This window comes from Aphis gossypii, chromosome 2 (assembly GCF_020184175.1).
Source record: "Aphis gossypii isolate Hap1 chromosome 2, ASM2018417v2, whole genome shotgun sequence".
NCBI lineage: Eukaryota > Metazoa > Arthropoda > Insecta > Hemiptera > Aphididae > Aphis > Aphis gossypii.
This window is the reverse complement of record NC_065531.1, coordinates 17,423,098-17,449,605: the sequence shown is the minus strand read 5'-3', so window position 1 is coordinate 17,449,605 and position 26,508 is coordinate 17,423,098. Positions and strand designations below refer to the sequence as shown.

General features: G+C 28.7%; 5 protein-coding genes across 6 annotated transcripts in view; 2 read left to right on the top strand and 3 right to left on the bottom strand.

The window, feature by feature from the left end:
* The window catches only part of LOC114127402 (patched domain-containing protein 3), a 31,505-nt gene extending 29,262 nt beyond the window's left edge, over positions 1 to 2,243 (top strand). The window contains exon 10 of the mRNA XM_027991627.2: positions 643 to 2,243. Within this exon, the coding sequence (XP_027847428.2) occupies positions 643 to 1,677 (1,035 nt within the window). The 3' untranslated portion in view covers positions 1,678 to 2,243. The remainder of the gene's footprint in view (positions 1 to 642) is intronic.
* Positions 2,244 to 2,489: 246 nt separating this feature from the next.
* Positions 2,490 to 14,503, bottom strand: LOC114127403 (DNA-directed RNA polymerase II subunit RPB1-like). Its single transcript, XM_050201783.1, has 27 exons — positions 14,249 to 14,503; positions 10,989 to 11,121; positions 10,787 to 10,923; positions 10,545 to 10,700; positions 10,166 to 10,459; positions 9,943 to 10,103; positions 9,126 to 9,347; positions 8,777 to 9,034; positions 8,496 to 8,706; positions 8,054 to 8,263; positions 7,537 to 7,705; positions 7,174 to 7,472; positions 6,884 to 7,106; positions 6,361 to 6,822; positions 6,083 to 6,288; positions 5,885 to 6,019; positions 5,537 to 5,828; positions 5,230 to 5,465; positions 4,951 to 5,154; positions 4,691 to 4,875; positions 4,483 to 4,601; positions 4,193 to 4,378; positions 3,738 to 4,125; positions 3,575 to 3,679; positions 3,358 to 3,441; positions 2,854 to 3,177; positions 2,490 to 2,773 (listed from the first exon to the last, which is right to left on the bottom strand). Exons 1-27 carry the CDS (start codon positions 14,324 to 14,326, stop codon positions 2,659 to 2,661), a joined length of 5,592 nt encoding a protein of 1,863 aa, XP_050057740.1. The 5' UTR covers positions 14,327 to 14,503; the 3' UTR covers positions 2,490 to 2,658.
* Positions 14,504 to 14,936: 433 nt separating this feature from the next.
* Positions 14,937 to 17,336, bottom strand: LOC126549543 (zinc finger BED domain-containing protein 4-like). The gene is made up of 4 exons (XM_050198994.1): positions 17,289 to 17,336; positions 16,251 to 16,959; positions 15,262 to 16,200; positions 14,937 to 14,941 (listed from the first exon to the last, which is right to left on the bottom strand). The coding sequence occupies exons 1-4, from the start codon at positions 17,334 to 17,336 to the stop codon at positions 14,937 to 14,939; spliced, it is 1,701 nt and encodes a 566-aa protein (XP_050054951.1).
* Positions 17,337 to 18,084: 748 nt separating this feature from the next.
* On the top strand, positions 18,085 to 21,761 carry LOC114127412 (splicing factor 3B subunit 5). 2 transcript variants are annotated; one of them, XM_027991636.2, is made up of 2 exons: positions 18,085 to 18,362; positions 18,463 to 21,761. In XM_027991636.2, exon 2 carries the CDS (start codon positions 18,470 to 18,472, stop codon positions 21,332 to 21,334), a length of 2,865 nt encoding a protein of 954 aa, XP_027847437.2. In that variant the 5' UTR covers positions 18,085 to 18,362; positions 18,463 to 18,469; the 3' UTR covers positions 21,335 to 21,761. The 2 variants fall into 2 exon arrangements, with proteins under 2 accessions (XP_027847437.2, XP_027847438.2); XM_027991637.2 differs by having other exon boundaries at positions 18,194 to 18,362; positions 21,384 to 21,761.
* Positions 21,762 to 23,001: 1,240 nt separating this feature from the next.
* On the bottom strand, positions 23,002 to 26,075 carry LOC114127447 (exosome complex component MTR3-like). The gene is made up of 4 exons (XM_027991688.2): positions 25,825 to 26,075; positions 25,509 to 25,762; positions 25,155 to 25,301; positions 23,002 to 23,715 (listed from the first exon to the last, which is right to left on the bottom strand). The coding sequence occupies exons 1-4, from the start codon at positions 25,982 to 25,984 to the stop codon at positions 23,434 to 23,436; spliced, it is 843 nt and encodes a 280-aa protein (XP_027847489.1). The 5' UTR covers positions 25,985 to 26,075; the 3' UTR covers positions 23,002 to 23,433.
* Between the last annotated feature and the right edge of the window lie 433 nt (positions 26,076 to 26,508).

The window sequence follows — 26,508 nt, the reverse complement described above, 5'->3', positions numbered from 1 at the left end:
TATAATTATAATAACTTGTAATATGTTGACATAAAAATCATATATTTTATTAACTTCAGATAGTCTTTAGTTAAACTGTGGTTGGTTTATATCGAAATAAAGTAGGTACATAAAACTTAAACGGTTTATAAAGATCAATAGTTTGAAAATAGTCATCTGTCGACGTAAATGTCTTAGACTGCACGACACAATCGTTATATATCTTGATATAATATCATAGTCATATTATATCAGATATTCGTTTATTCCCTTGAAAATATAATATTTTATAGTTACTTCCCAAAAATCATCAATTGGTAGCATCAGACGTATCTATCTAGGTATACTTTAAAACTAAAGCAATCAATGCTTTATGCGTCTTATGTATCGGTGTGCCGAAGTCGTTAGCTATATTTTATTTTTATTTTTAAATTCAGCGGTATTTATTATTATTTTAAATGACTTTCGGGAGCATTATACAGTTACCAACTTCAATGAAATAGCAATAGAAACTTTCAAGAATAAATCAATTATTCAAATTTCGAATTATATAAATCATATTATTATATAATGCATAGGGAAAAAAGCTTTCGAGTATTTCCACCTACTCACTTATACACGTAAAACAAAACTTAATGATTTGTTTTTTTGTGTCTCGCGCAGTTCGAACTCGTCAGGCCCACGTCGATCCAATCCATGGTGGTAGGCGGAGCGACTATGATGCTGATCTCGTTCCTGTTCATACCAAACGTGCTGTGCTCCCTGTGGGTGGCCTTCTCGATCGTGTCCATCGAATTGGGCGTGGTCGGCTACATGGCCCTGTGGGACGTCAACCTGGACACGATATCGATGGTGAACCTGATCATGTGCATCGGGTTCTCGGTGGACTTCACCGCGCACATATGCTACGCGTACATGTCGTCCGAGGCCACGCGTCCCGCGGAACGGGTCCGCGAGAGCCTGTACGCGCTGGGCCTGCCGATCATCCAAGGCGCGGTCAGCACGGTGCTGGGCGTGTCGGCCCTGATACTGGCCGGCAGCTACATATTCATGGTGTTCTTCAAGATGATCTTCCTGGTGATCGTGTTCGGCGCCCTGCACGGCATGATCCTGCTGCCGGTGCTCCTGTCGCTGTTCGGTCCGGGCGCGTGCTGCGGCGGCGGCCGGTCGTCGCGGAAAGCTCGTCACCCGTCCACCGCCGCTCTGGACGACTGCAGCAAGTCGTCGGCGCAGCAGCTGCATCACGGCGGCTACAACAACAATGGCGGCGCTGGCCGCGGACCGTACTGCATACCGCACCCGTCGCTGTTGCAGCCCGACTTTGGCGAGGCGGACAGGCGGTACCGCGGGGGCAAGCCGTACGCCGCCAACCCGAGGCCGGACAAGGACATGGGCCTGGGCACGTCGGAGGAGTCGAGCGAGAGCAGTTCGTCGAGGTCGCAGCGGCGCCGGCTTAGGGAGGCGGCGGAAGACGAGGCGCAGCGCCGCAAGTACCTGGACGGTTGGCGGAAGGCCACGGGCCATTCGATGCCGATGACGGCCGCGAGACCCGCGGGTTACGGTCCGCCAGCCGCCAACGACACGGCCGCCACCGGTTACGGTCAACCGCGGCATTCCGACGGCTACTACAACGGCGGTCGGCCGGCGGGCTACCATCGCGACGAACGGCCGTACAGAAACGACGGCCGATATCATTAGGACTCGCGGGCGTCTATAGTCGTTTACATCTGCAACGACGGTGTGCGGTCCGACGCGTTCGGTATTTCCTAGTACGACTCCGAGCCAATTGACGTGTGTGTGTATATGATTTAACGTTGCCAGTGATTTCTCTTGCTCGTAATAATATTAATATAAAATATTTTATTTTCGTACGACGAGAAAGACGTAATATTATTATAGTACTATAATATTATTCTAAACAAATCAAATAATCAAATAATAGCTGATTTTCGTTTATATATTTATGAACGAATTATGTTCTCGTAGTCATTATTGTTTTTTTTTTTCCAATTGCTCAAAATTAAAATTAAAAAATAATATCGAAACCTATCGCAGCTAGGTAGGCGGTATGAACAAATATACGAATGGTATTATAATGATCAGTTAGGTATATTTTGTTAAAATTAATTTTAAGGCACATTGTGTGGATGTTACCTACAATTAGTGTTTAAGTTTGACATATTATATTTTTTATGTTTTATTATTATTTTATTTTGTAAACATTGTATTAAAATAAAAATTGTATTCGTGAAAACTATCTATAATTAATAGTACATTTATCAGTTATATAGTGAGCTTAAACTTAATACCTAAACTTAAAAAAAAATGCATCCATTAACTGTGGATAGTTAGTAGTTTATTGATAAACTATGATTTTAATTTCCCAACTATCCACAGTAAAATTGATAGTATTAAAAATAATACGAGTACCAATATATTTTGTTCATTCATTATGATGGTAACTTATGATTTAATATGGATTAATGGTAACAATAAATAACTCAGATAAATGTATTTACAATAATATAATATTAAAAGGAATTCATAGTCTTAATATAGAAATTATCATTCTATTTTTGGTATCTACTACTTAAAACACGTTTAAGTTAAAAAAAAAAAGTATGTTTTAAGTAAACAACTCAAAAATATGAAATTTGTTTACAAAAACAGTATTTTGATTTATTGTTCTTCTGGTCCACTATAATTTGGTGATGTAGGAGAATAGCTGGGTGAAGATGGGGAATAATTCGGACTTCCAACACCGGGTGAATATGTTGGTGATGTAGGAGAATATCTAAAATATTTTTTTTTTTTTACAATTTATAAGTATGAAAATAAATTAAAAGTGAAACTTATTGTTGATTTTTTTCTTACCTGGGACTTGTTAATGAAAAGTTAGTAGGCGAGTAAACCGGTGAACTGGGACTGTAAGACTGGTTGTATTGTGTAGCTCCAGTATTTGATGAACCATGTTGTATAGAAGATGGAGAATATGACGCATTTGATGGCGAATACATTGGACTGGTTGGGGAATAAGTTGGACTAACAGCAAGAGATGGTGAGGTGGGTGAATATTTATAATTACTGGCACCAGACGCAGCACTAGGAGTATATGATGGTGAAGATGCTGTGTATTGCGGAGAACTTGGGCTATAAGATGGTGAAGTTGGACTATATGATGGTGATGTAGGGCTATACCTATGAAAGTAAATTTAATTTTAATTATTAGCGCCAAATACTTCATATCAAAATAATAAAAACCATAATGAATAAAACTAGTGCCTTAGTTTTGAAAGATGATTAAAATCAAAATTTATTTTTTTTTATTTTTTGAGTTTATTAAAATTTGAAAATATTTATAATATAACGATTACTTACGATGGCGAAGTCGGACTATAAGACGGAGATGTAGGGCTGTACGATGGTGATGTGGGACTGTATGAAGGGCTGGTTGGGCTGTATCTGAAATAAAATCAAGTTTATTATATAACTTTAAACTTTTGTGGACACACATACAGAATTTAAGTAAATACTTAAAGATAAAGTAATAATAATAAGCGTTTAGTTAACTTAATAATAATTTTAATTAACTTACGAGGGAGATGTAGGGCTGTATGATGGAGAAGTAGGACTGTATGACGGAGATGTTGGGCTATATGAAGGTGATGTTGGACTATATGATGGAGATGTTGGACTGTACCTAAAATAAAGAGAAAAGTTAGAACTTTTTATTTTGTAAAATAATTTTAAATACGTACGAAGGACTTGTTGGTGAGTATGACGTATGAGAGTAGGATGGACTAGTAGGTGAATATGATGGACTGGTTGGAGAATAGTTGTAGTTAGGTGACATAGAAGAATATTTTGGAGTGTTTTGTTGTGTGGCTGAATATTGTGGACTTGTTGGTGAATAATTAGTTGGAGTCATAGATGGTGACATAGAACCAAATTGTGGGCTTGATGGGTAATTGTAGTTTGGTGACATAGAATTAGGACTAGGCACATATGGACTGGTGGGCATTCCTGGAGATCCAGGACTACCCGGAGTTCCTCCACTTGTCATCCAGAATGGAGATGTTCCACTAGCTTCACTAGACCCAGCTGGAGAAAATCCAGGTCCTCCAGGAGTCATACCAGCTTCCAAACCTTTAAATAATGTAGTGAACATATAATAAAAGAAACATAAGTACTTTTAAGATTTTAAGTATCTTACTCGATGACCAACTATTTTGATAAACTGGCGTAGAAGTTTGATCCCAAGGTGTCATAGCAGGAGACATTGATGGTGTTCCAGCAGCCATAAACATACCACCACCACCCATACCCATGTAACCATTATCCATAGGTATTTCTATCCCGTCCTTAGCTTTTTCAGCATCCAAAAGTAAGTCAAAACAACCTAATAAAAGTATATATTTGTATTATATTATAATATGTTAATATATTATGTTATTTTTTAAAATTTTCATTAAATTAAAATAAATAAATAATTAAATAATTCACCTGTCCCCATTCTCGGCAATTGACCCATAATGATATTCTCAGATACTCCTCTCATTGGATCAACTTCTGCATGTGCAGCAGCATCCAATAACACATCAACTGTTTCTTCAAATGAACATCTGTTTAAATAAATTTGATTAGGTAATTGAGTTTATTTACAAAATTATAATGTATAAATTTATATTATAATTTGAAAGAAAAATTTTACCTCATTAAAGCTCCTGTATCTTGTCTATTAATACCATGTCGAGTAATGGCCATCAAATGACCTTTGGCTGTCATTACGTCGCACAACAATGCCAAATGACGATAGTTTACATACAAACCATAAAACTGCAATACAGTGTTCATTTCTTTTTCAACAGACTTTCGTACAGCTTCAATACCCAAGACCTGAAATTCAAGAACAGCTTTATTATCAATTTCTTTTTCAAATTTTAATTTTGTAACTTAAGTTATTATATTTACCGAAAATATTTCACAAATATCATTGGAAAATGTTCTTACAGGATCGACGTCTCTTTCACTCAACACCTTCATTAAACTAGTACCATCAGTTTCTAACAACCAATCAGCAATTGCTTTAAATTCTCCAGTATCAGTAATTATTATTCTTTTTTTTGAATCTGTTTGAGGTAAATGCATGTAAACTTTTGCTATGGCTTCTATACCCTATAAGTTAGGAAAACAAATATAAATAAATGGTGTAAAAAATTGAAATTTATACTAGTTCAGCTATTTATATACTTGTAAGGTCATGTCAGACAACATATTTGCTTCAATACATCTAAGGAACATATCATCTTCCATTTTATCAACATTGTCTTCATCATCACCTCCATTTATTTTTCCATCTTCACCATTCATTATACGTATACGTAAGACTAATTTATCAGCATTATCGTCATTAAATATACAATTGAGATCATCACCAAAACCTGCATTGATTTTTTCAGATATTGCTTCCATAGTTAATTTTTTATCTATAAAATAAAAAGTGTATAGAGTAATATACTAAAAATAATAAAATATATAATTATTATCAATTAGTTACCAGTCATTCTTTTTCTATCTAATTCAATACGCAACAACCATGGTGAAATTCTTGATGGATCAAAATCAGGCATTTCATAATAAACATTTACAAATTCTTGATCTTCTCTAATAACTGTATTTTGAGGATCAGGATCATAATAAATAGCAGTGTTAGCAGTAACTTTCCTCAATGTAGTATGCTCAAGACGACACAGTACATTTTTAGCTTTTTCTGCATCTCTAGCAGCAGCTCCAATCAAGAATACAGTCAAAGATGGTGCTTTTGGTTTTTTACTTATGTTAATGATTTCCTAAAATGTATTTTATATACATTATTTTTTAATAAATAAAAAAATTAAGTATTTACCTTCAATCTAGGCACTCCAAGAGTTACATTCTTTGAGGATACTCCGGCAAAATGAAAAGTATTCAACGTCATTTGAGTAGCTGGTTCTCCCAAACTTTGAGCAGCTAACGCTCCTACCATCTCTCCTGGTTGTGCCTGAAAAAAATAAATATTATATAGAATAGAATTAAGTTTTTTAAAAAAAATTTCAAAACATACTTGAGCCTGTTTGAATCTATTTTCAATTTCTCCAATTAACCATTCAAATGCTTCAGAAGATAAACGAAATCTTTCTGACACTAGCTTAGTACAAAGGGTGGAACGCACCAAACATTGAAACAATAATGTGGCATTTTTATTTGCTTTTTTGCTCAACTCATCTTCCCCAGCTACAATAATACACTTGTCTAACAAGTCTTTAACTCCTATAATTACATAAAATATAAATTAATATTAAATTCAGTTTAAAATACATATCCTGCCCTACAGAAACATACCATTTATGACTTTAACTGGATTCAAGTCTGTTTGTCCTCGTTTGTTAATATGAAAAATTTTTTGAACATTCCAGATCATACGTTTTAAATTACATGGTAATACCACTTTGCTTTCACCAGAAGGAAAAATTTCTCTAAGAGTATCTCTATCGTTATTTAATTGTTCCCATTCTTTTTCTAATTCTGATACACTATCATTGCTACCCATCAACTCTTTTAATACATCTTCATTAAATATTTTTCTCATGTGTCTTTCATTTGAAATATCAAATTTAAACTCATCTTCAAATTTCTTGTGTGATGGTTCTATAGTGGCAATACTCTGGAACTCTACTGCCTCACCGCTAAGACCATCTTCACCATAACGCAACTGAATCAACTGACCAACAGAGTTACGTATGGTTCCATCATAGTGAACCATAACAGACTCCATAGCTTTTATCAAACGTCTTTGAATGTAACCTTGTAAAAGACATTATTACTAAAACATAATGAGACATTTTTATAAAAATAAAATTTTTACCAGTCTCAGCAGTTTTTACAGCTGTATCAATAAGACCTTCCCGACCACCCATAGCGTGAAAGTAGAATTCTGATGGTGTTAAACCAGCAAGATATGAATTTTCAACAAACCCTCTAGATTCTGGACCATAATCATCTTTAATGAAATGTGGCAGTGTACGTTTACGAAAACCAAACGGTATACGTTTGCCTTCTACATTTTGTTGTCCTACACAAGCAATAACCTAAAAGCCGACCATGTTTATGTAAAACAAAAACAATAGTATAATGATTAATAACAATAGAACATACCTGAGAAATATTAATATTAGAACCTTTAGATCCTGATACAACCATAGCCTTGAGATTGTTGTATTCAGTCAAAGATTTTTTAGCAGAACCTCCAGTCTTGTCACGAGCATCATTTAAGATTCTATTTACTTGATTTTCAAAAGTTTGACGAAGGGTATTACCAGGTGTTGGTTCAAGATCCATATTATGAGCTTTTTGTATAACTTCAATTACATCTTCTTTAGCTTTTTTAATAGCTTTTTGAATTTCCAAATAAGTTTGAGGATCAGCAATAGTATCACCAATACCAATAGAATGGCCTAGGTTAGAAATAAAAAATTAAGTTAAAAATAATAATAAAAATATATAATATTATTATTTTACCTTCATATAAAAGCCAGTTATTAACCACAGTCTGAATATTACCATAAAATCTTCCACACACTTCATGTCCCAATTCCAACATACAAATATGAAGTAATGACCCAGCTGAAGTACCTAAGGTTTTCTTACACAATATTCCCATTACTAATTCACCATGTTCAACCATTACCTAGGAATTAATAAGCTAATTATTAAATAATAAATAACTAATTAAATATATCATAGTATACTATAATACAATAATAAATATAAAATAAGGAATCTTTTCATTAATGAAAAAAAAAAATTGAAATAAATACTTAGCGAATTTTTTTTTTAAGTTAACTTTAATATAGTTAAATAATAAATAAAATCAATAAAAAGCAAATATCTAATGAATAAAATAATAATGTGAGAATCTTTTTTTTTTTAATAATACATAGGTAATAAAACCTCATATTTTAAAATATCTATTTTTTTTAATCACAATATTATGTGTAAATTATCAAGATAAAATTACAATAAATAATAATTAAACCTTTGTATCACCGGGTGATATCCATTTATAAGGTCCATTATCTTCTTCATCAGGGTGAGTAGAATGAGTACGTATCAAGTTGACATTACCAGGTATAATCAATGAGAAAAGTTGTTTACCAGTCCACAAAGGTTTAGGTTTTAGAATACACGGGGTAGGCATTTTTCCATCCCAAATTGGTAGATGCATTAGTAAATTCATCATTTGTTCCTAAACAAAATTATTCAATAAATAAAATATGTAATGTATGATTTGAAAAATACGCAGAACCATGTACATTGTTTCTAATAAGAGTAACCACCAATGATGACTGATTTTTGTCCATTATTGTCAAGATCATTACTTGTGTGCATAGAAGTTCAATGTTTAAGGATAAATACTCTTATTTGAGATAAGATATAAAATTCTTATTTCTTTAGCAATGAAAAAATAAAATGATTACCTTCTCAAGAAACACATCTCTTTTTGTCATTTTTCTGATAGCTGTTAAAGTATCTTGCACAATTCCCATAACAGGTTTATTAGCTTGAGGAGTAATAATTTGTCTTGGAGTAATATGGATATTTTCCACTTCTGCTCTTGTTTCCATAGATTGAGGGACGTGAAGATTCATTTCGTCCCCATCAAAATCAGCATTATAAGGAGAAGTACAACTATTAAAAATAAGTATAAATATTACTCATCAGTAATAAATTATAAATTTATAATAATACAATAATATACCTTAAATTCATTCTAAATGTGGACCAAGGTAGAACTCTAACTCGATGACCCATCATACTCATTTTGTGTAAAGTAGGTTGTCTATTGAAAACTACTAAATCGCCATCTTTAATGTGTCTTTCAACTTTATAGCCACATTGCAAATGTAAATCTGAAGGTTTAGGATGAAAACGTAAATCAATTCTCTCACCATTATCACGTATAATATACTTAGCGCCAGGATATTGAGAATTGCCACGGCGAACTAACTCCAACATACTAATCAAAATTAAATTTTAAATATCATAATACATTTTTTAAATAAATATTACTATTACTGATACATTTAAAGTATATTAATTATACATACTGATCTATGTTAAAAGGAGTAACAATTTCAGGAAATGTCATATTTTGAGCAATAGTACGAGGTACACCGACTTCATCAATTCTCAGATTTGGATCAGGGGTAATTACAGTTCTTGCAGAAAAATCGACACGTTTTCCCATCAAATTTCCTCGAATTCTTCCTTCTTTACCTTTCAACCGTGATTTTATTGCTTTCAGAGGTTTACCAGACTTCTGCATTGCCCTAAAAATAAATGCATAATATTTTAGCTTCATTATAGTATTATATAAAAAATAATAACAATAAAAACTAATACGCTTATTACTAATACATATTAACATAGTCACTGTGGATCATATTTTTATAAACGTAAGTATATATGGAAGACAATCAAGACTTTTTTAGTCATTCCTACTTCATATAAATTTTTGATCAAACATTATTTGTACCAAATGGCGTCACAACTAAAAATATATTATACCAAATAATTGCTTCTTAATTCTTTAATAAACTAGTTTTATTTAATAGTTATATTTATGTAACAAATAAAAATGAAATTTAATACAAAATTGAAGTTAAATAAAAAAATAAGTTACCTATTGACTAAGAATTGCATTAACACGTTAAATCGGATAATGTTAACAGTGCAATGAGGGATGAAATGTGAACGACAACAATTTGTGAATAAATGAATTATGTAGATTATGTTACAAAATATAATATTACATTTTTTCAAGTATAATATTATGAAAAATAGTCTACTATAATCTCAATAAATAATAATATTACCTATTTAATTTATTAATTATTACTATTAACACTTTTCTAGACAGTTTACCTTGGTAGACCTGGCATATCATTATCTACTAAAGTAGCAACATGGTATTGTAACATTCTTATATTTTCAGCTATAATATGAGTAGCAGCACCAGATTGTTCATTGCGTATTAATTCATTATTACATTTTATTATGTCAGATAATTTGTGAGTTAAATCGTCCTGTAACATAAAAATAAAAATAAAATAACATTTTTTTTCTTAAAAGATATAAATTAATTTACTTGATTTCTCATAGACCCAAACATAACAATAGCAGGTCGAACTGGTAAAGGAGGAACAGGTAAAACTGTTAATACCATCCAATCAGGACGTGCAAATTTAGGATCCATCCCCATGATTACAACTTCTTCATCAGTTATATGTTTCAAAATTTCATGTACACGTTCAGCAGTCAAAGGTATTTTTTTTTCCTGAGAATCTTCATTAACATGCTTCCATTCAGCAGTTAAATCCAAACCTACACGTCGTATAGTAGGTTGATAACGACCACAACCACCATGTCCTTGTTTTTTTGGCTAAAAAAAACAACACAAATAAATTAATATAATCACAAATTATTATTAAATAAATAATATCATAAAACAATATTAATTTATTTACGGGTACATTAGGATCATTGACATTATCCTTGTTAATATCTAGTTCATCACCACCTTCACAAATATTTTTTCCTTTACATAGATCATATATATATGCTAAACGCTTTCTTTGCTGTCCCTTTGATTTCATAACAATTTCTTTTACTTTGGGATGAGACTAAAAAAAAAAATAATAATAATAATATAGGTAGCTATAAATATAGATATAGGTATTATAATATAGTCTACTTTCAGCATACTTACTGGACTAACTAATAATTTAGAACAGTAAAAACAAACACAACGGAGGATTTTTATGGTTTTAGTAACAAAACCTACATGAAACACAGGTTTAGCTAGCTCAATGTGACCAAAATGTCCACAACATTCAGTCATGTTACCTAAAAGTATAAAAAAAATTAATAAGCAACACAAGTTAAAAATAAGTTATAATTATTCCTCTAACCTGCACATGTCTGACATCTTGAAAAACGATCAATAACTCCTTGCCTAGGATCCATAAGTCCACCAAGTTTTGGACGTCCACCTTCCATAGTCTCTGCAAAACGAATGCCACCTTCCGTGACTGACATACGTCGCTATAACCATTAATAACTCTAATTAATAATATTCAACCACGAAAAAATATTAAACTAGATTTAAATAATGATATGTTCATAACATATGTGAATAAAATAAATTAATAAGTAGGTAATGTTTATTGACAAATACAAATTAATTAGATATATTTTTCTAATTAAAATGTTTTATTCTTACTGAAAATATAGTTTTAAAAATTTAATTTGTAGTCTTAATAATTATTTAAATTATGTATTGTGAAATATATAATATGTACCATGATAACATGGCTAAAAAAACTTTATCCTGATTTAAATGTTGATTTATATTCAATATCAATCAAATTTTAATAAATTTCTCAAACCTCAAATATTAAACTTTTAATACAGACATGTCTGAAAAAGACTTTCAGGTGTTATAAATTACTAATTTAATATCTGCTTGTTTGTGTAGGATAAATCATAGCTTCTGTTAAAAATCTATGACAGTAATTGAATAGAATAAGGTAAATCATATAAATAAAATAAACTTCATAAAATTACAAGTCCATCTGTATTTACTAAATAATGCATATTTGAAATAAAATACTTTAGACTTTAAACATTAGAATGAAATTAGTAATGAATTTAAATTGTGAGTTCTTTGTTAATATACAACTCTTGAAAAGTTACATAAATATTAAGTAGGCACTTGGACAAAAATTATTCACAAATTAACATTTTTAATTTGTGAAATTATTAAAAAAAACTAATTAATTTTTTAAATAAATGTATTATTTATATTATATTAATAATATATTATTTTTAAATTTACTAGTTTGATTTCATAAAATGAAATTTCCTTAATATAATAAAAAATATTATTTGGTTAATTAATACTCATTAACACTGAACAAATAATGAATACTTAAATAACTAGGTACCAATGTAAAACTTTGAATGACCTATATAGGTTAAAGTGACTAAACGTCTAATTTAAAACAGGATTAAACTTTTTTTGTGTATCAGGTCCCCCTTTTTAATAAACTATTGAATTGAAGTCTTTTTTGTGTTGCTATTTCCATATTATTATCTATGCACAAAAGAAAAACCTGTACTCAAAATATATAAAAACTAGTTATATTACTATATTATATTTAATTTAAATTTCATGTGTATAATATTGTTGAAATATGCAATGTTAATAGGTAATAATAACTTATTAACAACAGTTCTTATATAATAATCAGTGTTGACTGTCAGCAATAAGTATAACCCAACATGAGACATGTTAATTATTGGTGTATTGTAGTTATTGTACAGTATAATTATTATGGACTTAATAACCATAATTAACAGCCAAATATTATCTCCAAAAAAACATTAAAAATGTTAATGATTTCTGGAGGTCTTCTTAATTATTTTTTATATAAATATTATACATACACATATTACATTATATGGTGAACAGATATAAAAATTTAAAAAAAAATACATTTTAAACCTTAGCTTCTCCTCTATCGTAATTGTCAATGCATATTCTATTCTACCCATTTTGCTCATGACATAGATTGTGGGTTATCTCGTTCTACAAAAATCACTTTTTATTTTTATTTTTGAATTATTATTATATACTACAAAACTAATTGTTTAAAATTATTGTCAACTCATTAGATGTGTCTTTATGGTTATAATTCTTTGAAATTTAAATTAACTTAATCTTAAGTATAAAATTTGAATAAATATATACAAAACTTTGTTAAAATATAGGAAACATTAAAAAATTTAATTAACTATGCTACCAACCAATTAGATTACATTAGCTCGAATTATAAAACATAAATTAATACCAAATTGCAAAAAACTTTTAACACGTATGAGCCCATATTTCAAAAAAAAAGATGTCAATTTCATATAATACTTAACACTATTGTTAATGATACTAGGACTTGCAACAAAAAAAGAGTATGGTCCTACTAAAAATAATACTTCTGGTCACAATAATAATTTATACATAAAATAATCTTTACATAAATAATTATTATATATTTTCACATAATTATAATATAGGTAATGTGCAGTTTATAAAATAATCAAGTAAATATACTTCTTTACTCCACCAATTTAGTGATTATAATAAATCTTATAATCACTAAATCAAAATTATTTGATTTATTTTATGTAATTTGTTTAAATAAATATTGTAAAAATTATTGTCTCCACAATATGTCTACTGTCTAGCTTCCAAAAACAATTATATTGTTTCAATGTTGTATTTTTATAGTATAAATATTTGTATATTAATGCATTTTATGCGTTTGTGTTTAAAAAAAGTTCTATGGAAATATATTCAAATTCAAAATTGAATTTAAAAATATTTAAGACATACAAATATCTTATTTATAAATACCTACACACTTATTAGTACTATTTTTTTTTTTACATCAAAATCCATAAAACTAAAATTTCTCTCTTAACAACAGTATTTTATTCTAAGTAAAGGGATGATATATTTTTTTTAAACCTTATTATTTTATGTTAAATTTGGAATTATAAAACATATAATTTATTTATGAGTAATAGCTAATGGGCAAGTTTATAATAAATTTCAATAAACCATTTTAGAATGAAAAAAATTTATAGGTACCTCATAATGTACACATATAATATATTTTATAGATATTTAATTCCGATATTTTATTTTATTGGTAGGTACAATGTGATGGAATAAAACGAGTACTAAAAACATTCAAATTCCACTATTGCATCTATACTAAGTAAATAATATTCAACAATCATACACATCACAATGTCGACAAAGTAAAACGGAGAACATTGAAAACACATTAAGTGTTAACATGCACTTTCATGGTTAGGTACTCAATACCTATTAGGTACTTTTAAATCACACAATTAAATAAAGTATGTTTTTGTAGTAGTGTTTCTACTAGATTTGTGATATGGATTGGTTATGTGAACCAAAGTACCAAACCAATTGTAAAGGGTTTTATTTTTTCAATTCCAGTAATGTTTCATTGGCATATAATAAATACATAAATATAATCATACATATAATTATAGTATGTGTACGGACTGCGGAATATGAAATATGAACGACTGAATGAGGATTTTTGATTTAAAATATATTTCAAACTTTCATAATACTAACACATTCGTCCGCAGACAATATACCGAATTGTACTCGTTTGACACTTCGGATTGGAGCCTTTGAGTCACTGGCGGCCATTTTTCTAGTGTTGCGCAGTACTCAATATTACAGAGTTCACTAGTTCAATGGTTTAAAGTTTTCATCAGTTATGTATCAAAATAAAAAATGTTTTGTCATGATTGTCAATAGCAGTAATAATGAATGCGTGCACACAATACTTGCACGGGAACAGTAGATCATTCACACAGTTGAATATACACTAGTGATGAGATAAAATAGCAGTAGCAGTGAATTTTCACCAGTGATTTTAAAGTAGCAATCACAACCTGCTACTCCAGGATGAAAATAACAGTGACTGCCACTGCCACGTTTTTACTTTTTAGTAGTTGGTAATATTGGAAATATATTTTCTATTATTGCTACCTATGGTAACTGCTACTATTTAGTATCTACAATATTATGTATTTATGTTATTGCTACTTTTGTAACTGCTATTATCAACTGCTACTTTTGCATAGACGATAGACATGATTAGATAATAATTAAATAATGTAATATAATAACATACAAACATAGATTGGACAAGTCGAGAGATAATGTTTATGATAACATAATAATGAAACTTCACTCTTATCAGAATAAGTTATCAACGAATACCTACCTAGTAATATCATACAATAGATTAAATCTATTCTGTGATATTTGATAATATATTTAATAAACAATAAACATTATAAAAACTGATAATACTCGCTTCGTTTAAAAATTTAACATATTTTTTTTATAGTAATAGTTTATAAAATAATAATAATAAAAGTAATAAATAGTTTATAAAATAATAATAATAAAAGTAATATATAGTTTATAAAATAATAATAATAAAAGTAATAAAATAATAATAAAATAATGGTAAAACAATATTAAATAAATAAATTATGCATTTTGATTTAAAAACAACAACATTTCTGCTTTTTTTGTGTTCAAGCAACTACGGCGATCAGATATTAAAAGACCTGCCTTAGAAAATACACGCTCGCATGGAACAGATGATCCTAAACAACATAACATCCTCCTAGCCAAAACATTTAAAAATGGGTAATTGTACTTGTGTTCTTGCCACCATTCTAGTGGATTAGAGTTTCTCTTTAACACCGGTTCTTCTAAATAACGTTGCACCTCTACTATAGCCCGTGAAGTTGATGTTCCAATTGAAGGCTGCATTTGGGAAACACATTTATCGATTGACTCCCAAATTGAAAATTTCTTCACTTCAGGCGTCAATGGTTCGGATGGTTGGTTAGAAATCTGTGATTCATGTTCAACTGATGTAGATTCAGATCTGGATGTCGAAATAATCTTAGCTGTTAGTTCCACTATATCATTCTTTAATGAGTTGAGCATGTTTTCGTTGTGAGTGAATGGTAAGTTTTTAAACCGTGGATCAAGAAACGTACATCTTCTTAAGGTCTTGCTATTTTCTATATTTCCCCAATTTTGACGGTCTTTCATATCATTTAATATATTATTGATTAACCCTAAAGTCCTGATAGAATAATTTTCGTTTTTCATTTGTTCACAGACATTTTTCAATCCTTGAGCAATAACTATAACTAATGAAGCAGTTATGTACTGTTCTCCACTTACAGCTCTAGTAGCTTCTTCAAACGGTCTTAAAATAATACAAAACTCTTTGATAGCTATCCATTCATCGGAATTCAAACAAGGTGGTGCATTGTCTAAAAGTCCCATTGTTCCCCGTATAGAAGTCTCCAGTTGTACAAAGCGTTCTAGCATGTAGAATGTGGCATTCCACCTCGTGGCTACATCTTGTAGGACTTTTAATGGAACATTGACCCCCATACTTTTTTGATAAGCAACTAATTTATTATTTGCATTTGTACTCTTACGAAAATGAGTACAAATGTTTTTAACTTTATCGATGATATCATTTTCTTTTTAAGTGCAGATTGAACAATAAGGTTTAGGGTGTGAGCGAAACAACCTAAATGTTTAAATTTTAACTGTCCTAATGCATTTTGTATGTTGTAGGCGTTATCAGATACAGCAAATACGATTTTTTCTTTCAAGTTCCACGAATTTAAAGTTTTACTAATTTGGCTAGAAAGATTTTCACTTGTGTGGTTTTCATTAAAGGAATGGCAACTCAATAATATGGACTTTAAATTAAAATTGTTATTAATAAAATGAATTGTTATAGCAATGTAACTTTTGTTATCTCTAGATGTCCAACAATCGGTTGTTAGACAAGCATTGTCTAATTCATTTTGTAACATTGATTGAACTTCATTTACACATTTTTCATACGCTGCTGGAATAAGAGTTTTAGAAATGGTATGGCGGTTGGGAATCTTGTAGCTTGGGTTTAACATATTCACAAACTCTTTAAATCCTGTGTCTTCAACTACACTAAAAGGCTGTAGATCTTTAATAAAAAGTTTAATAAGTGCAGTATCTAATTTTTTTTGACCATCGACAGAAATTTTTTTGGGAGTATAATTAGTAATTGCCAACTGTCTACTACGTTTTAATGGATTTGATTTTGAAATTGGTGTTACCTCATGTATAGCAGTTGGCTGATTAGAAATATTACTACTACTACAGCTTGGTTCACTCACTGTACTTAGATCCTTTCCTACTTGAACACAAGAAGATGTAGGTACAGGATTATCAATATCAATTGCAGGATCATTCTATATTAATTAATAAAATATTTTAAAAACTAATTTTATAATATTATAAATAACACTGAATGTAAATAAAATGTATTGTTTATTTGTGTCTCCATTCAGTATGAGAAGTAAAGTAAAAAAATTAAAAGAAAAATACTTCTACTATTTTTTATGTATAAGTTGCATGCAAATTAATGTTATTTAGTGGATAGGTTACCTGTAATGTATCAGTTTCAGTAAATAAATATATCAAATGAGCATTGTTAAGATGTTTTTTTAAGTTTGACAAACTAGTTTTGTATGAATAATTTTTTTTTACAAATATCACACTTGGCTACACTCGAGTCAACTTTAGAAAAATGCTTCCAAATGCTACTAGTTCTCCTATCTTGACTCATTTTGAATTTTTTTGCAATAAAATAACATACAGTTCCTAATTTGTAATAAGTATTAAGTAGTGTGTGCTGTCTAAACATTCAACACTAACTAAGTAGAAATATCCTCACTCTATACTCTATAGACATTAAATGTTTATTTTGTATATAAATTATGTATATATATGTATATAAATTTGTATTATAATTTTTATAATCTGGTATTTTCATTGTTGTAAATATCTAAATTTAGACATATATTAATAGTAAATATGCCATAAATAAAATATATAAATAGCCCATTCTGAATTCTATTATTAATTATTATTATTATTAATACACACAACCATTTAGCTTTAGCAAATGGTATTAATGAATTAATGTGCTATTTCACAACGTTTCTCTCCTAAAATACTTATAATAATTTTATTATTTTAATATATGGGTCATATAGTAGCAGTCACTATTCTTTTGTAGCAGTTACTTGGAATAACAATACCGTCAATACCTAACAAGTAGCAGTTATTTAGAATAATAATATCTGACAACTGACAAGTAGCAGTTATTTAATATAGTGATTCTAAAATAAAAATATTGAATATCGATAAGTAGCAGTCACTGTTATTTTCACTGTTATTTTTTTAGTAGCAGTAGCATATGCTACTGCTACTGAAAAAAAATCACAGTTTACCAGCACTAATATACACTGAACATTGAAAACTGAAACGGCAAAAACGGAATAGCCTAACACTGAAATGGCGCAAAGAAAAAGAAACAGCGCCTTGCGCGACAATCCAGTGTGACCAAAACACACACAACTACACGTTCGATGTTTTTTTCTCCTCCGCGGAACACATGACGATAATGTGATATTTAAGCCGCTAGGTAGTTTATCATACTGAAAAGTGGAAATCCGAAATAGTAATATTGGAAAAGTTACAAGAAGAGTTTATGTAACGTGTAAACAATAAACAATAAACAGTAAACACTATCATTTAACTATATTTTTATGAACAGACAATAAATTATTAATTACAAGAAACAAAACAGGTAAAAAAATATGATTATCCTTATTTCATTTTTGCTTTAACATTAGTTATTAGATTCATGAACATAATATTTTTCTGAAATTTCAAATCATTATAAATAGGTAAAAAATGTCTACCAATTCACGGAAACCCAGTCTTTTTGCTTTAAAAATGCAAAAACGAATAAATCAACAAAACAATTTGTCTCTTGAACCTGAACTCTGCAAAACATCATTTGGAGATACTAGCGTTATCTTGAGTGGCCCTGAAGCCAGTGATATACATAAAGAAAATGTACAAAAGCTTACAAGCATGAGTGACGAGGAGTTATTGAATGCTAAAAATGAATTGATTAATAGTATGGATGGAAAATTAATTGAATTTTTAAAGTCTAAACGAAACAATGACAGTAAGTGTGGAAAGTATGATCTCAAACAAAAAGACAGTAACAGAATAAAATTGTTTGATACCCAAAATAAAATTAAAGAAGATAAAATGAAACAGTTATCTTATATGAAAGATCTAGTTAACAATGGTCTAAATATGGATGTAATTGAAGAAGAGAAACTTGGGTGGACCGGTGATGTGAATGTTGAAAATGAAAACAAAGATGTCTATACTGCTCGTTTTGGTCTTGATGGCAAACTGCTACCTTACATAATTGAAAATAAAACTACAGTTGATGGTTTACACCATCACGGTGAAGAACAGCATCGTCCTGGATATACTATAGATGAACTCTATTCTTTTCTTCGTAAGAATCATGCGCCTCAAAGAATATTAGCCTTAGATGTTTTGTCAAAACTTATCAATAATGCTTCCTCCTATGATACAGTTTTAGACCAACCACTTTTGTGTTCTCTGATGGATTCTGGTATGTTTTTACTGTTGCGAATTGCATTAGATGACACTAACATTGCAATTGTTACAAATGCATTAAAAGCTATGGGAAATTTATTTTCAAGAAAATCTGACCGTACAATATTAACTGGTTTATCAGGATGTAATTGTAATATTGCTTTACCTGTTTACATAGTTCAAGATGCAGAAATCAGTCAAAGTGAATTAGAAAAATCCTCTGATTTTGATTTGGTTGTATTAGATCTTGTACAAGGAGCATTAAGAACTGACTTAATTTTAAGATTACAGTATATTGTTATTAATTTAAATATAGGATCTAGTTGTCTCTTAGACATAACAGAAATTTTAACTGGTATCGCTTCCAGAGGAGAAAAATTTGCATTTTTAGTTGTTGAGACAAATTTGTTCAAACATTTGTATTCTTTGGTTTTTACTAACTTACAATCTGATGATTTATCAGAAATGTTTATATTCCTCACTCGTGTTATCAGTAGTCAATCAGTTAAATGTGCATTAAAACTATTAGAAATGAAAATCTTAGATTCTATATTTAAGTATATAAATAATCCAACAAAGACTCCATTACTATTAGAATGTTTATACTTGTGGCAGACATTTTTTGAATATAAGTTGGCTGGTCAAACAATTACTGAAGTAGCCAATCTTGTATTAAAGTTTGTTGATCGCTCAGTTGGGCTTAGTGCAGATTTAACTAACACTGATTTGTCTTTAATGTCAGCAAGTTTAAGTCTAATTGACTCAGCTTTAAGAAATTTTGGTCAAATCTATATCGATCCAGTTTATCAGCTTACAGAAATTATTTTAGCCAAACTATTAAGTAGCTCTGATTTACCAAATTTCGAAACTTCAAAATTAATTGGTAACTGCTTCTCTGTTCTCAGTTCTAAGAACTTGAAATTTAATTCTGTTTCTTTAAAAGCAGTTGAATATTTAAATAAACATTTTGGGAAAATTTGTGAAATACTGTATGATAAATCATGGTTAACAAGCAATTATGTGAACAATAGTCCAAAATGCTATCCCAGCCTTGGGTATATAAATTTATCATTAAATGGAGGAGAACCTTTGTTCATGTTAATTGGACTTATGAAATTCTTGTGCAGCAATCCCAGTCATTTTAATATCCCTAAACAGTTTTGGATATATTTAAATAAACTGATGAAATCACCTATAGAAGTTTCACATTGGTATTGCAGATATGAAATAATTTTTTTAATATATTTACTCAAAACTTTGAAAAATGTTCAATTTGATATAGACTCAACTCATAAAATTGCCATAACACTTATGTCATTCATACCTAAATATATGGCTGAAGAATTGTATTATACATTGACATTGTATTTTAACAGTTATTTTAGAGAAAGTATCAAATATGAAAGCAATTTTGAAATTTTAAAATCATTCTATGAATTATTAATACCCAATATCAAAAGCACTTGTGCTAGTGTATTAATTACTGAATTGAATCCTATTTTACCGAAGGATTGGTTATTTTTACCAATTTTGAAGATTCATGAAACTGACAATTTTAAAAGCTCAAAAGAAGGTGAAGCACTTCTCAAAGAAGCATTAGCTAATATATTGTTTATGGAAACAAATCATCCAGAAGTTTGTGAACAAACTCCATTGGCTGCACGTTATTGCCGTGTAGCTTGTACATTTATGTGTGGTCGTCGTGGTACAATTTTTCATGAGGTAAAATCAGTTTTGAATCAGATTTGGCATGTATACGCAGCTCAAAACAACAATTTGAACTTTAAAGATCCTATACAAGGAGTTGAATCTTTCTATGATTTTTACAAAACATTATGTGAACATTATGTAAGTGTATCATATTCTGACACAGTGTTCGGGGCATATGTATTGCTCCCCTTACAAAGAAAACACAGCGTTGAACTAAGAAAACTAGTTTGGTCAGAAATTGAGTTGCCGCAAACTATAAATATTGATGAAGAACATCTGGATCGAATACCACTGCATAATTATACTCAACCAGTTGAGACAAATACAGAACTTCTAAAAATGTATACTCGAGTTAATAGTTTAAGACGAAAATTTATTATGTATCATATAGCCATATCACATTTAAATCAAATTAGTCGTTTATAATAGTATATTATATTTTTATTGTTACTTACTTTATTGTTTTATTTCAAAGATCATCATGGGTGACCGATACAACATTCACAGTCAATTGGAGCATCTTCAGTCAAAATACATTGGTACAGGCCATGCAGATACGACCAAGTTTGAATGGCAAGTAAATCAACATCGTGACTCATGTGCTTCATACCTTGGTCATTACGATTTATTGAATTGGTTTGGAATTGCTGAGAATGAAGCTAAAGCAAGGGTTAGATTCAATTTAATGGAAAAAATGTTGCAGCCTTGTGGCCCTCCACCGGAGAAACCAGACGAATAATTTAAGTTAAAAATATAAAATAATATATATGTATTAAGAATCAATTTATTTACAATGACTTATTTATAATACTATAAAATTTAAGAAATACATTTTGAATTGTTGTACATGTAATATTATATTTCTTATTTAGTAGTAATTTAAATCCAGACCCAGTATCTATATACACTATACAGTATACTCTCGATTATCCATGGAATAGGGTTAGGGTGCTTGGCATCCACAGAGAATCAGCAAAATTAAAATTAAAACGAAAATGTTAGGTATATTTACATATAATTAAAGAGTAGATTTTTAGGTTCATAAAAGCTTAAAATATGGTGCTAATAATATTATGTTCTAAAAAAAACCTAAAATATTCTCTAAACTTGTAAATATGCAATTATGATTTTTTTTTTCTAAAATAATTCAATAAAAACAATAACCTGAACCAGCCTAAAATATACAAAGTTTATTTCATAATATTGTGTTTTATTATTTTATATTGCTATTTGTTAAGTAATTTATTTTACTATTGATAATACAGTAGATTGAATGAATCTTAGTTAAAAACATTTTAAATTTCATTGTGTGTTGAAACATAACAAAAATTTGATATCTTCAAAATAAATGTTTTTAAACTAGGTATAACAAAATACAAAACATTGTTATTCTTAGTTTAAATATGTAATTTTGTGAAATTTTTGAAATTCAGATGCTTAGAAATACTTAAAAATAATATTTTTTTTAGGTACAAGAATAATCTATTGGGAATCTTGTATTAAATTTTTAAAACATAAAATTATAAAATGAAAAATTTTAAATGACTATAAATAACTTAAAAAGAGTTGAAATATTTTGAAAATATTATGATGCAAAGAAAATGGCCGTACAAACATTACAAACATTCAGTAAATTTTTTTTAGTATTTACGGATATTTTTTTTCTAATAATATCAAAATTTTATTGTTAGAGGAAAAATAGTTATTTTACCAGAATTATGCAATGTAAAAATTTGAACTTCAAACGTTCATAAAAAAAAGTATCTTGGGTTTAATATAAATTGAAAAACATACAAAGAATTTTCTATTAAAGTTTGGTCTTTAGTTACTAAACCAAAATTATTTTATCACAGGATTTTATTAATATTTTTATTCTAAAGTGAGTTATGAACATTTTAAAGTTTTAATATTTTACATTATTATATCTCAGTTTAAAATTAAAATATCACAAAAATGTATGTGATGCCCAAAATAATATTCTTACCTTGAAGTTGAATAATGAGTAAATTTAATCTACTAATAATTAGAGTAAACAGTGTAAAATAACAACCCAAATTTAATATATTGTACGTTAGTAAGACAAAGACAGCACATGGGGGTACAACATTTTCTTTATTTTTTATAAACAAATAATTTTTTATAGATATTCATAAAAGAAAGGTAGGCGAGCAAGTAACACTACTGTATCATTCACTGCACCTGTTTACATGCCAGCTATAACATAATATAATAATAAATTATGCTGAATAAATAATAATATTATTTATTATATAAAAAATTAAAATATACCTAACATCTTAATGCAATTATAGTGATAGCTTTTTGAGTAATAACTCACAATGAGAAAAATTAAAAATAAATGTTTTATATTTGTTAAATGAATTTAAAAACTAAACATTTTGACATCATTAGAAAGAAATAACGGATTTTTAATTTTAATTTAATCATAGTTAAATCAATGAATATTAAACAAATATCAATGCATAAAATTTATTTTTATTATTGAATTAATTATGTTAAAATTGTTATTCTTGAGTTTCATTTTCAAAATATTCAATAACATCTTTTCTAGCTGCAGAGATCACCATTTTGTATAGTTTACAATTTTGATTAATTAATGTTTGCACGTATTCTGGAAACATGTTTACGTCCATTGAACCATTTTGTGCAAATTCTGTAATTTGTTGCAAATTCTTCATATAAGCTAACATTACAGTCCCTCTGTTTTCTTCACCATCTGCTCTAGATAAGCACAAAATTTCCTCATCATATGTAGGATCCACTAAAATTTTATTTTTGTAGATACCCTTAAAAAAAATAAAATATTAAAACATTAATAAGTAATAACCTATTATTTAAATCATAGGTAAAACTACATTTTTTATTACTTTAAAACAATATCCTTAATTCTAATGCCTAATAGGTATAATATTAAGTTTTGATACAAATACCCTTTCTCCCTCACAATTCTTTTTGAAAATATACTAAGACCACAGTAATATATCTTTAAAATAAGATTAAAAACTGGTTGTAAAGCTAAATAAATGATTCATAACTATTAAAGTAATGCATTTTTGTTTCAAAATACTTTACTACCATTATAGACAATTATGTTTTGGGGTTATTGTTGCTCAATGTTATGTATAATATAACTTAAATCATTAAAAATTGAGAATAAGTACTATGTATAGCTTATTGACTTAGTTAATATAATTATTAGAAAAATATTTTATTACCATTAATTATAATTTTTCTAGATTATAAATGATTTAGCTTCAAGTTTAGAATATGTCATGGTTTAAAGTATGAAATTAGTTTTATTATGAATAAAAAGCACAGAATTTTAATGTATTTATTTAGTTAATAAATATATAGTGTACAATGCGTCTTACACTTTTAAATGATACTGCATTAGTAAAAAATATTTAATATTGAGTGCCTTTTGGTATAAAAGTGGATCAAATTGTTTATTTTAGTTAAAATTACAAAATACAGGAATATTATCAAAACACTAATTTTTGACAATATCTATTTATTTTTGTTTTAAATAAATAATTAAAAATAGATATTTATTTTATGTAAGAGTTCTTTAAACATTATAAAATTATTTTAAAATATTTTGGTTCTAAGCTATTTGTATTAATTTAACATTTTTTATTTTATTTGACAAATTAGCATAGAATTCTAATCCTAAACATCTCAAACATTGTTTCAATAGAAATTTATAAATATTGGAAAAACATATTCACTATTGTTTTTTATAGACTTGATGAAATTGGATATTTATAGTAAAATAATTATTTTGCAAATAATATTTATAGTTAAAACTTTAAAAATGAATTCAACAAATTATATTTCTAATAAAAAAAATTAAATACTAATTATTTTAATACAAATAAATTATGAATATTATAATAGAAAATAAATAAAAGCTATTCAACAGCTATTTAGACTATTTAGATATTTATTTATTATTTTTAGTATGCAATGATTTAACACAACTATTACTATGACCACTCTCAAAGAAGATATGTAATGGAAGAACCTACTATATCACAAAGTGATTTTTCTTGGTTTTTAATTATTTTTGTAAAATATATTTTCAAACAAGACTATTTAATTTTTGAAAATTGTAACACATATCACTCTTCAGTAATATATTTTTTTAGAGAAGTGCTAAATGAAGTTGCTTGCATACATAAGTGATTATTGTATGTTCATTAAATCATGTAAAAAAATAACAAACCAATGAAGTGGCCACGATCACATCATACATAGGTATACATCCATCCATTAATGCAAGTCCTGCAGCTGTAATTGCAGTAGCCAACACGGACCCATCATTTTCTAATACTAGAACATTAATATGAATTTCAAAATTTGCAAATTCACCCTAAAAAACAATAATATTTTAAAATAATTTCACTTATATAAAGTACACTATCTGATTCTATGCACACTACAAGAGGTAATATCATTCAAATAAAAATAAAAGTAATTAAATATTATAAGGAATTATTGATATTATAAGAAGTATCAATCTTTAAATATAAAGCAATTAAATACTACAAATTAATTTGTCTTCAAAACAAATACTCACTCTACAAATAGCAGGTTCTAAAGCCCTACGTAGCTCATTGCACAATTGCCGTTCTTCAGAATCTCTGGTATAACCACGTCGTTGTCTACATGAAAAAGTGGCAAATTTAAATTCACACTGAAGTTCTCCAGTTTTAGCATATTCTACTTTATTCGGAACTTCTTTTGGGTCAAATACAGAACATATTAATTTTGTACCACCACATTCTAAGTAAGCTGATCCTTTAGCTTGTGTAACAATACCAGTTTTTATACCTTAATAACACAAATACATTAAGTAAAACATTTAATAACATTATTAGGTATCCAAATCTTACATAAATTTCTATGGGTTGAAATATCTCTGCCATCACATCGCACATCTTTCATTAACCCTGTGGCAATATCTACAAGCGCATCATTACTTTTATTGATTAAGTACTGTTGGTACGGTATAGTCCCATCGGGCCCTTGAATTCGATAAACATTCGTCGGCATTTTGGTTAAAATAAAATACAATATACAATTTTTCAAGAAACAATCGTTATTATAATCTATTCATCCAACCGCATGGGTAAAACTTTGAATTTCTTATCACGTCAATATCATTATTGTTTGTATATACATTGATAACAGCCTTTTTTATCTCTTTAAGGAGACTAAACACAAGACAAGTGATCCCCACACTGCAGAAAATGACTATTAATAATTACCTACCTTTTTTATGAAACGAGTTGAAAACATGATTAATTTAATAATAATATTAACATTATATTTAATCTTAAATCGTAGTTGAAAATAATACTAAATAATAAAGTAAGAAGTTAAACTATGATTAATTAAAATATTATGCTTCAGTGAGTTGTAACAAAAAAGATCACAGTTAAAATAATTTTAATTGACTTGCTACTATAATAGGTAGTCTATAACTGTTACAGTGTTACTTTTTGTTTTTCATCACGATTAAAGATATTAATATATTATATCTTTAATCGTGTTTTTCACGTATCTAATGTTCTAAT

Coding starts and splice junctions, on each gene's coding strand:
- LOC114127403 (XM_050201783.1), bottom strand. CDS start 14,326: ATGGCCGCCAGTGACTCAAAGGCTCCAATCCGAAGTGTCAAACGAGTA. Junction 8,707..8,776: donor ACATTTAGAATGAATTTAAG/GTATATTATTGT, acceptor TATTTTTAATAG/TTGTACTTCTCCTTATAATG. Junction 5,466..5,536: donor AGATAGAAAAAGAATGACTG/GTAACTAATTGA, acceptor TTTATTTTATAG/ATAAAAAATTAACTATGGAA.
- LOC114127447 (XM_027991688.2), bottom strand. CDS start 25,984: ATGCCGACGAATGTTTATCGAATTCAAGGGCCCGATGGGACTATACCG. Junction 25,763..25,824: donor TTCAACCCATAGAAATTTAT/GTAAGATTTGGA, acceptor TGTGTTATTAAG/GTATAAAAACTGGTATTGTT. Junction 23,716..25,154: donor TGATCGTGGCCACTTCATTG/GTTTGTTATTTT, acceptor ATTTTTTTTAAG/GGTATCTACAAAAATAAAAT.
- LOC114127412 (XM_027991636.2), top strand. CDS start 18,470: ATGTCTACCAATTCACGGAAACCCAGTCTTTTTGCTTTAAAAATGCAA.
- LOC126549543 (XM_050198994.1), bottom strand. CDS start 17,336: ATGAGTCAAGATAGGAGAACTAGTAGCATTTGGAAGCATTTTTCTAAA. Junction 16,960..17,288: donor TTTGGAAGCATTTTTCTAAA/GTTGACTCGAGT, acceptor TAATTAATATAG/AATGATCCTGCAATTGATAT. Junction 16,201..16,250: donor GTTAAAATTTAAACATTTAG/GTTGTTTCGCTC, acceptor GCACTTAAAAAG/AAAATGATATCATCGATAAA.